General features: G+C 41.7%; 1 protein-coding gene across 1 annotated transcript in view; it reads left to right on the forward strand.

Annotated features, from left to right (window-relative positions):
* CSMD3 (CUB and Sushi multiple domains 3) overlaps window positions 1–12,242 on the forward strand; it is a 1,208,248-nt gene that overhangs the window by 766,422 nt on the left and 429,584 nt on the right. Inside the window, exon 28 of the mRNA XM_088444368.1 lies at window positions 2,178–2,369. Within this exon, the coding sequence (XP_088300494.1) occupies window positions 2,178–2,369 (192 nt within the window). The remainder of the gene's footprint in view (window positions 1–2,177; window positions 2,370–12,242) is intronic.

A 12,242-nucleotide genomic window follows, 5' to 3' on the forward strand; every position in this document is an offset into this window, starting at 1 on the left:
CAAAGGGGGCGTGCTGTCAATCAACATCGACAGCACGCCCCCTTTGATGCGAGACTCCGAGCGAAGGAAAGTCCTTCGCTCGCCGGGTCTCGCGCATGCGCACGACGGAGCTCCCTCCGTTGTGCGCATGCGCAGTGGGGAACATCGACCCACTTGCGAGCATACTGCCGCTCGCGAGTGGGTCTGAATGACCCCCAATATTCACAATACTGATGTAGTACAATCTCACTGTCTATATGATGATGTGAACTGATATAAAACTAGTGTAGCTGAACTGTTCAATTGTTCATGTGCAGAATAAGAGCCGGTTCTGAAAATGACATTCAGCATACAGCCCAACCGACATAGCTCTGTACAATCGTCCACGCAGGCAGAAGGTGGGCATTAGCTGACTCGGATCATTGGATACAGCAATCAGTACAATGGAGTGATATTATCCAGTTGTCCAATCATACACGAAAACATGATCCATGGCACAGTATTATCGGCTACATACAAAACAAGAGTAGCGGTGCTCTACCTGGACATACAGTATAGAATAATAACAGGGCTAAGATCTGAAAGCAACGCACAGAACAAGATGTACTATGCGATTGTCCGTTCGTGTAGAATAAAAAAGCTATTGAACATAACATTCGGCATACAGAACAAGGGAGCGGGCTCTGCTCAACTGTTTATAAGTTCAACATGAAAACTTCAACAGTTACAGGGAGAGAAGTTGACAATACAAATACCAGGAAAACTGTCAGAGTCGAAAAGCTTTGAGCAATAGAAGTTTTTATTTTTATAATATTTTAGAAGTTGAAACTTGTTTCTATGCAATGCCTGCAGTGAAGTACGTAGAGTGTGGGACAGCCTGAGCTCCGCTCACATTAAGGGGCTATTACAATTAGAAATTGCATGCCGTCGTGCATACTGCAGCGTTCAGCTGCGCACATTTTTGCTCATTAAGGTATTCTCATTATCAAAAGTCTAACTTCTCATCTCTTTGGGGTACAAGGTAAAGTTTGCAATGATTCTGGCGGCATTATGCCGGAGCTATGTAGCGGCCGTGGCTGGGAATTGAATCGACCCTAGTAATGATGACTACCATGTTTAGGTAGGAGACAGTTTCAAGTTGTGGCCAGAGAGTTATACAGAAAGCAGATCATAACTAGAATTAGAAATTCATCAACTTCAAGAATCTCCCTCTACATAACCCACTGGGCAAGTACGGATTAAGGGCCACATTGTGCTGGAACTGGAAAATGATCAAGGTCCTATTGTTAGAAGCAGAGTAGGTGTGACCAGTGCTGTGTGGGAGTGGCCAGTGCCATGTGGGCGTGTACACCCCCATAAACTATCGGCTGAAATGTCCCCCTACATATGTAGAAGTAAAAACACTTCGTCAATTTGTGAGGACAATAGAAATACAATCATAATACTTTATGGCCAACCGTGTGGCCCAAGGGGCAGCTGACCATCACCATGATGTTATAATGATGAGCCTATTTTTATGTGGGAGCCTGGAGCTGTAGAGTCCCACACGTCCCATTATTAATCTGGCCCTGCCAATGGGGGATCTAATTATTGTAGGAATTATAAAATTTGTATCAATGCTCAGCTCCCTGATGACTGGATGACTCTTACTGACTAGACCTCCAAGAAGCAAATATATATTAAAAGAAATTAAAACACACGATAGCAGGCAAAATGTTTTAATATAATTGCAAAAGAAAAAAAAAAGCATTTTATTTTTCCTGCCTGGTATCTTGTGACATGGCGATAGCGACAGAAGAACAGCTAGCGGCAATTGTACCCCCTGCTGTTCTGGTTAAATAGGTATGGTAAGTACTGTAGGTGGGGAAGGCTTTTGCTTGAATGTAAGGACTGAAAGGGTCAAAATGTACTTAACAGCAGCTTCGGAAGATAGATAGTTAGCACTAATGCCACTTCTTTTGTTCTCCAACCATACCTGTTTTTAGAAATCAGTTATTTTTGAAATATAAAATGAGTAGAGGCAATAAGACCCTAATAATAAGAGAATCATTTCAATCCAGCAACTTAAAAATAAACTTCCACATTTTTATTAAGTTTTGAACAATTGCAGAAAAAAAAAAAGAGCATATACAGTAATCTCTGGGAGAACCACCGTAGCGCACAGTATGCACAAACATCTTGTCTCTTCATTTGTGTAGGTTCCATAGCTACAGCATGTCGAGATCCAGGGGTTCCAATGAACGGAACTCGGAATGGGGATGGACGGGAACCCGGGGATACTGTTATTTTCCAGTGTGATCCTGGCTATGAGTTACAAGGGGAGGAGAGAATTACTTGCATCCAAGTAGATAATCGATTCTTTTGGCAACCCAGCCCTCCATCGTGTATTGGTAAGTTTCTCTCGCATCATTGTCATATCTATCAATCTATCTATCTATCTATCTATCTATCTATCTATCTATCTATCTATCTATCTCATATCTAGCCATCTATCTATCTCATATCTATCTTTCTATCTATCTATCTATCTATCTATCTCATATCTATCCATCTATCTCATACCTATCTCATATCTATCTATCTTTCTATCTATCTATCTATCTATCTATCTATCTATCTATCTATCTATCATCTTTCTATCTCATATCTATCTATCTATCTATCTCATATCTATATATCTATCTATCTATCTATCTAATATCTAGATATCTATCTATATATCTATGAAATATATTTAATTTAAGTTTTCATTATGTAAACCCTGTCTTGCTTTATAGAGTGACGTGTATTGTATTTTTGTATATTTATATTCACAAAAAAAAATAAAATGGACTCACTTGTAGAATTCATATCTGAATACTTATTGTAGTATCTTTGACAGAGAGAGGTATCAAAGAAACTGGAAAGGAAAGACCCTTTGCGGGGGCACTGCTTACAAGTGCGCAAAATGTAATTAAAAAGTAACTTTTAATAATTTAGTATTAAGAAATAAGCAAAAATATTATTTTTTTTTAGAAAATAAACACAAATAGAGACTTCTCACTCAGAAAAAAAATTGGATACCTGAGTAATTGAATATTGTAGCATCTATTGGGTACATACTAGATAAATATACCTACATAGTTTATAAATATTGGTAGGTATCCCACAAAAAGGGATTTAGAATGCATTTCTGATAAGTAGATGGTCTTCCCATTACTATGGTTGAGATGTATCAAACTTCAAAAAGTAATCCCCCAGCACTCAGAATGAAATCAGCAAGAAGATTTGAAAAACTACATGGTGGTAGATAATTCAGAGATCTCAGTTGCATATATTTGCAAAAATATGGCCAAGCCTCCGGGCCGCGTCATGGCGTCTCTGATACTGGAGGTCCCTATCATTTGGCCTGGATCCGGGGTGCAGAACCCCAAAAAAGCCGGCAAAGGCTTTTTCCACACCCCAGGGAAGCACACCAGTGAGAGACTAAAGTGTTAATATGTGTTAATAAGAATAAAGCAAAAACTATGTGTTAATAAGTGAATTATCTACCACATGTCGTTTTTCAAATCGTATTGCTGATTTCATTCTGAGTGCTGGGGGATTACTTTTTGCTGTTTCTAGTATAGAATAACCCCCCCTTACATGCACCTGAGTGATTGAGCAGCTACCAACATGTATCGATGTATCAAACTTCGCAAGACGGCAAGCTGAGGTGCTGCTCATTGCAACCAACTAGATTGTAACTAGTATTTTATATAATTTTATAGAATTTACTAGATAAATTATACTGTAGATGATACTAACATCACATAATGCAATATAATTGTAAACACCACAATAGATAGGATTCAGACGTGTGTATTATTACACAGTGATCATTGATCTCTATGGTGACCACACAAAGTATCTGTTCTTCCATACCTATAGGAAAATAAGCTTATATCAAATATAATCTCCTAGCAACAGAATTGACACTATCACGTACTTTGCAGTTTTAAGAGCAAAGCTTACAGCTTCTAATATTAGTTATTGTAGCTAAATACAATATACAGTATATATATATATATATATATATATATATATATAACTAGAATACTTAAGCACAATTTAGACACTATGGGGTATATTTACTAGAGTGAGAGTTTTTGGAAATTGATATGTTGCCCATAGCAACCACTACGATTCTACTTAAATAACTAGCACCTTCTAGAAGATAATAGCTATATTTTGATTGGTTGCTATAGGCAACATCTCTACTTCTAAAAAGTCTCACTTTAGTAAATATACCCCGTAAGGTGCGTACACACACAACGATTTTTTTAACGATTTAACTATAATTTAATCATAATCTTTCAATCATTTAAAAAAATTGTTCAGTTTCAGATGTACAGTGATGAACGATAATTGTTCATGAGCGTTCACGTTTGTAGTTGTAGTTCATTGTTCATCGTCCATTCTGACTGTCCAACTGAACGATTTTCATTAAGGTAAGTATCTAACTTCGTTTGTAGTTTGTAAAAATCGTTCATTACATTTGGTAAATGAACGATTTTAGTAAATGATTTTCATTCATTTTCCCTTGAAAAAATGAACACAAATTTTTGACTAAAATCGTTAATTTAGCAAATCGATATGTGTGTATGCAGCTTAAGGGTTAAATATAATAGCCTGCGCAATGCAGTCATTGGCGAGTTTACAGGGAGTTGGTCTAATATTTTAAAAGGGCAATCATTTAAAAGGCAAAACAAACCTGGTTTTGCCTTTTAATTGATCGCTCCTATAACCACTTAACTGACGTGGTTGCATGGGATGAGAACCCAGCCAACTGTGCTTCAGCAGACAAGGTGCTACCGCACCGCCCCGCTGTGTTTTTGAAGAGGAAATCCAGTCTTTACATGTGCAGAATGGATCTCCTCTGACTCTCTGGACTCAAAAATCATCAGTTAAGTGGTTACATTTTTGGGCAGACATTGCACAGGCTTTTACATTTATCTCTAAAGGTCTGATTCTGGGTGAGACCAAATCAAAAAGAGCAAGTGTCTTTGCCCTATGGTAAAGCCATGCTGCACTACATGTGATGGAGATGTAAACTTTGTAGATTCTTAAGAACCATCAGTGGTTAACTACCAATGGCTGATGGTTTTGCCATCAATAGCAGACATCCATTGGTTCTCCGCCATTAATGGCAGGCACTGTTTTATTTATTTTCAATGGCACAGAGATTAACCCTTCCCTGATGCTGATTTGTCCACTGCCCGCAGTGACCCCCAGCAGTGGTGGCCATTGAGGGCTGCAAACCATTAATGGTTCACCGTATATGATTTTTTACTATTGATGGTAATTACCAATGGAGCTACAGTATCAATGAAAACCATTGATGGGCAGACCACCGAAGGCCATCCCTTAAACTGTGCAGAGAGATTTAGATTTGGGAGAGGCATGTCCAAACTCAGATCTAAATTGCAGTGTGCTAATAAATCTATCCAGCATTTGTGGGCCATACAGAGCAGCTCATATTTACCCTGCATACAAATAAAATACATGTATTTGCCCCCCATAGTTTGATCAGGTGCTAAGTTTCTTGTTTTTTTATGGCATTGCTGAAAACTAAAATGAGCCCCTAAATGCATACTAACCACAATAACAATCATTTGTGTATAAGTATTAGGGGTGTATTTACCAAAGTGATAGTTTTTAGAAGTGGAGATGTTGCCCATAGCAACCAATCAGATTCTAGCTATTATCTTCTAGAAGGTGCTAGATAAATAAGTAGAATCTGATTGGTTGCTATGGGCAACATCTCCACTTCTAAAAACCCACACTTTAGTAAATATACCCCTTATGGTGCATACACACGGTCCAACTTGCTTGATCATCGATATCGTTGAACGATCTTTACTACTTTTAAAAATGAACGATATCATCAATGATGAACGATGAACTATATCTGACAGTATTTATTTATGATATCGACCAACTTGGCCTACATATTCGGTCAACCTCAGATGTCGTTATCGCCCATACGGCCACGCGCATTGTTGGTGGTTCAATGCAAAAAAGTCAACGATATGAACGATATAGCGATAAACGATATTGTTATTGTTCATATCGACCTGCAAAGTTGGACCGTGTATGCACAATTAGAGTCTATAATATTAAAGTACAATATAATATCTGAAATAGCCTTGTGGCTCAGTGCACATTTTTAGCCCACGTGAATTCCTTTCTACCACGACTAACCTTATTCATATGTGAACTTACAAAAATAATTCTAAACAGAGCACATTTCACTCTGTGTTTCGTCTGACTTCAGGTACAGAAAGTGACGGTGGGACCTAGCTGAAAGCTACTCTAACTAAAAACAATGAAAAGGGAAACCAAAACCAATACAATCCATCAATGCACCACAACCAACAACACGCCTTGCAGGCGGATACCACCAAGGGTGCCAAACAACACAAACACACACAACACAAAAGGGTATCCAACTCAACCTTCTAACTTGACTACTTATAATCTTTTCACACTGCCATCAAGTAACCCGGGTTATTGCACATGAACCCCAGGTTGCTGTGCAGTGTGAAAGGGGCAAGTTGAAATAGCCCGAGAGAAGCGACCCAGCATGTCAACTCTGGTAGCGATCAGGGTTGAACACAAGTTCAACCCGGCTCGCGGTGCGGTGTGAATGGATAATCCGGGTTGAGGTGACCTGGGCCCCATTCACTGCACAGGGCGAACAAGCGCTTGGAGATAATCTCCTCTCCAAGCGCCGGATCATCAGCAATGTCGGTCACGTCATTGAGCCGGCATTAGTGCCGGGTTGGGCCACCAGTCTGAAAGGGGTCTTAGGCGGGTCGCACCTGGGATCGGCATGTGCACATATCCTGGGTGCAACCCACCATTAGTGATCTGAAAGGGGTATAGGTGATAACGCTGCCCCCATTTGGTCATTACAGCCAGCTAACAGCCAACGAAAGGCAATGCACCGACTTTTTTTTCCCTGACACAAAATAGCCAATTAGGAACAAAAACATACAACATACAACCAAAATCCAGGTAGGGAGGGTGGGAAGTTCACAAATCAAAGAGCCTTATAAAAGCTGACACAAAATACACCCACTACACCTAACAGGCTACTGGGTACACATGACCTACACTAATCTCACCTCTGTCTCATGATAATTCTTAGTGATAATAATAACATACTAAAGGCATACTTGCCAACCCTCCCTCATTGTCAGGGAGACTCCCTGAAATAGTAGTAATCTCCCTGTCTCCCTGAAGAGTCTGCCAATCTCCCCGATTGCACCTTACCCCCATTATGAAGCTGTTATATGAATAAAAAACACACATATATATATTTAAATTGGATCATTAGTATCATTTCCCTGCATTGGGTATAAGGCACAATGATCCCTATGGCTACATGCAATTTCTGAAGAATATTAGTGTGTTTTCATCAACAAATAGATCTTACTAACTGCTATTGGGCGCATTTACATTTGGATGTAAGTCAATTCTATGACATGCCTCTCAGATGTAGCAGTACACGCCCCTCAGATGTATGACACGCCTCTCAGATGTAGCAGTACACGCCCCTCAGATGTATGACACGCCTCTCAGATGTAGCAGTACACGCCCCTCAGATGTATGACATGCCTCTCAGATGTAGCAGTACACGCCCCTCAGATGCATGACACGCCTCTCAGATGTAGCAGTACACGCCCACTTTACCACCACGCTCATAGGTGCTGCTTTCACACTCTCCCTTAAATGCTTTTTCAGAAGGAGGCAATTATGACTATAGGATGATTGATTTGTGTATTGCAGTAGGGTGTTCCCTGAGTATTTGCACAAATACCCTCATGGGAAACCATGTTACTGAAAACATAAAAGTACCATGTTCTAACTGTACATATATTTCGATTTAAATACACATAAGCTGCATCAGTTTGAAAAAACGAAAAACCTTCTACCTCTAAATAGATAACAACTTGTTAAAATTAATTTGTTTTATTTATTTTAAATATACCGAAGTATATTTTCTCCAAAACATTTTTATTTTCTCGAAAGAGCATAAACTGCCTACACAGTTGACCAGTGCATCTAGTAACCATTGGCCACTGCACCGATTTAAAACATGAACTATGGCATAAGGAAAATGAGTGTTTAGAATTCATTAAATCCAAAAATCTCAATTCAGTAGTAATTTGACATAATGAACATTCATTGAGTTAATTCCTTATCAATTCCTCATAGCTCACTAACAGACTGACACATTGACAGCATTCACTTATTGCCCAAATAATTACATTTAATCACATACTTCTGCCACAAGTTATATTTGTGTTTCTTAGCAAATATTTTCCAAGACTGAATGTATTATTGTGATGATGGCTTATTCACTTTGCAATTAAATAACCAGCCATACGAATGCCATTTCGTATAAGGCATGTAATATTAATCAATATAATATATGAGTGCTTAAAGTAGTCCTAGAGACATGGTGGAACTCACCCTACCCCATCCTCTGCGCTTTTTCAATAAAGGGACGATGCACGCTGCAAAAAGGGGCATGATCTCAAAAGAAAGAAAAACAGGGTGTGGTCACACAATAGTATCCCTAATTCAAATGACACCACACAGTAGCGCAATCTTATTCAAATTACACAGCACATAATAGTGCCCCTGATTCACATTACACCACAGTAGTGCCCCTTTTACACAATGCCCACATTATTGCCTCTTATACACAATGCCCACAGTAATAGTGCCATAATACACAAAATGCCCATAGTAGTAGTGCCCCTTATACAATGCCCACAGCAATAGTGCCCCTTACACATAATGCCCACAACAGTAGTGCCCCTTATGAAATGCCCTCAGTAGTGGTTCCCCTTATGCAGTGCCCACAGTAGTGGTGCCCCTTATGCAATGCCCCCATTAGTAGTGCCCCTTATACAGAGCCCACAGTAGTGGTGCACCTTAAACAGTGCCCCCAGGAGTGGTGCCCCTTAGACAGTGCCCCCTATCCAGTGTCCCCATTAGTAGTGCCCCCAGTAGTAATGCCCTCAGTAGTAATACCCTCATTAGTAGTGCCCCCAGTAGTAGTGCCCACAGTAGTAATTCATCCAGTGGTAATGCACCCAATAGTAGTGCCTCCAGTGGTAATGCCCCCAGTAGTAGAGCCCCCCAATAATAATGCCCCCAGTAGTAGTGCCCCCAGTAGTAATGCCCACAGTAGTAATGCCCCCAGTAGTAATACCCTCATTAATAGTGCTCCAGTAGTAGTGCCCACAGTAGTAATTCATCCAGTGGTAAAGCCCCCAATAGTAGTGCCCCCAGTAGTAATGCCCCCAGTAGTAATGCCCCCAGTAGTAATACCCTCATTAATAGTGCCTCCAGTAGTAGTGTCCACATTAGTAATTCATCCAGTGGTAATGCCCCCAATAGTAGTGCCTCCAGTGGTAATGCCCCCAGTAGTAGAGCCCCCCAGTAATAATGCCCCCATTAGTAGTGCCCCCAGTAGTAATGCCCCCAGTAGTAATGCCCCCAGTAGTAATACCCTCATTAATAGTGCCCCCAGTAGTAGTGCCCACAGTAGTAATTCATCCAATGGTAGTGCCCCAGTAGTAATGCCCCCAGTAGTAATGCCCCCAGTAGTAATACCCTCATTAATAGTGCCCCCAGTAGTAGTGCCCACAGTAGTAATTCATCCAGTGGTAATGCCCCCAATAGTAGTGCCTCCAGTGGTAATGCCCCCAGTAGTAGAGCCCCCCAGTAATAATGCCCCCATTAGTAGTGCCCCCAGTAGTAGTGCCCCCAGTAGTAATTCCTCCAGTGGTAATACCCCCTGGTAGTAGAGCTCTCAGTGGTAATGCCCCCAATAGTAGTGGCCCCAGTGGTAATGCTCCCATTAGTAGTGCCCCTTACACAGAAAAACACAATACTTACCATCAGCCCTGCTCCTGCATCTGCTGCAGTCTGGTCCGACTGCTCCTCGGTCACATCTCTCCCTATAATCACTGCGGATGCCGGAAGGCGGAGCTCAGGAGTGAGCTCCAGCCTCCAGTTGCTGCTGTCGGGAAGAAGCCGGGTGCCCGCTGGTAACAAAATCTAAGCTGGCGCCTGGCACCTCTCCAACCTGGCACCTAGACTGGCCGGCACCAAGACTGGCCGAGTAAAGTGGGCTGGAGGAGGCAGAACTCGTTCAGCCGCCAAATAGAATTGATGGAACGCAGTTCCGCCCCATTCCAGCCTACTTTAATCCCTGTAATATATATTCAGTATACACGGCAGAAATCCATACAAATCAGAAACTCTTAATGTAACTGGTATATTTAATTCAAACTCATTCATGTGACTAGTATAAACAGCAAAGCCTTATATGGTGGCTAACATACCCAGTGACAACTATAATGTTCCCTAGTATATACTGTACAGCAGAGCCTCATTTTTGTTGCTAGTATACACAGCAACAACTGTCATGTTTCCCAGCATTTATGTACAGTACAGCCTCATTCTGCTGGCTAGTAAACAGAAATAACAATATTGTTAACTAGTTATATTCAGCAGAGCCTCATTCTAGCTGCTAACAAACACAGCAATGCTTCATTCACTTCAATCGCTAGTATACATAGCAAAACCTAATTCTGGTGGCTAGTCACCAGCAATAACTATCTTGTTATTTTCAGCAGGGACTCATTCCAGCCGCTAACATACACAGCAAGACCTCATTCCGGTGGCTAGTATGTAGGTTCTTAAAAACCCTAATTTAGACCTCGACTGCATGACCAACTATCGACCGGTGTCAAGCCTTCCTGTTCTAGGAAAGGTTGTTGAGAAAGTGGTGGCAACTCAACTAGGAACCCACCTATCAACCCATGATATTTATTACCCATTCCAACCAGGAGTTAGGAGAAGACATAGCACTGAAACAGCCCTGGTATTTCTGCTTAATGATCTCTGATGGCAAGAGACAGAAGTGACTGTTCAATCTTAATCCTTCTGGATCTCTATGCAGCATTTGATACCATGGACCACGGGATTCTAATTGAGTGCCTGAAAAATTTCTGTGGACTGGATGGCACTGGATGGTTCAAATCATTTCTCACCAGCAGGTCACAGAGAGTTTCTTTGGGAGTAAACTCTGTGCCATCAGCGCCAATTCCATGTGGTGTCCCACAGGGTTCTATACTATCTCCCATGCTGTTTGCAGTATATATGCTACCACTGCCACTCGGTGAAATAATCAGATGTCATAGCCTGGTCTACCACTGCTATGCAGATGATACACAACTGTACCTGTGATTTGCTCCAGGTATTGAGAACCCAATAACAACTCTAAATGGTTGTCTAGCTGAGCTCGAGTGGATGAGTGCCTGAAGCCTGATAAAACAGAGGTCCTTATGAAAGGAGCTCATCATCAAAGGACAAGTCTACAGTTTAGCCAACCAACTGGACTTACGCTTGGGGGTTCAGAACTACAAAACACTGAACATGTGCAGAATTGTGGTGTTGTCCTGGATAGTGGCTTGACACTTAAACATCAGGAATCAGCCACAATCACATCCTCATGCTTTCATCTGAGGAACATAGCCAGAATGAAGCACTTAATTCCCTCAGAAGATCTGCCTAAAGTCATACATGCATTTATATCATCATGCCTAGACAACTGCAATGCTATCTACTTTGGTCTCCCAGCAAAAGAATTACAGCTCCTGCAGCTGTAATATAATGCAGCTGCCAGGCTGTTAAATAACCAGCCCTGTTCCTGTCACATAACATCCATTCTCTATTCCCATCACTGGCTGCCTGTAAGTTGGAGACTCTGGGGGTCATTCAGACCCACTCGTGAGTGCAGGGTCGATGTTCCCCCAATGCGCATGCGCACGACGGAGGGAGCTCCGTCGTACGCATGTGCGAGACCCGAATAACAACGGCCAAACCGTCGTTCTGGCTCTCGCACTAAAGGGAACATGCTGTCGATGGTGACTGACAGCACGCCCCCTTTAGTGGGCGTGCTGGGGGCGTGGTTGCCAGACGGAGGCGTTCCGATGGGAACACCTACCGTCTGAGTCCGGCCCCACTGACATCACTAGTGATGTCAGTGGGAGTGCTTTTGGCTCTGATAGAGCCAAAATCACTCCAGAGCTTGCAGGAACGAGACCCTACCACATTGCAATCATGTTTTTGGCTGCTCCCATATGCTGTGGGTGGTCACCCACAGCTATGTGAGCGGCCAGGAGGCCGCTCCATTTTCAGGGAGGAGGGCACTGATT

Source organism: Taudactylus pleione, unplaced genomic scaffold, assembly GCF_031769625.1.
Source record: "Taudactylus pleione unplaced genomic scaffold, aTauple2 ptg000360l, whole genome shotgun sequence".
Classification (NCBI taxonomy): Eukaryota; Metazoa; Chordata; class Amphibia; order Anura; family Myobatrachidae; genus Taudactylus; species Taudactylus pleione.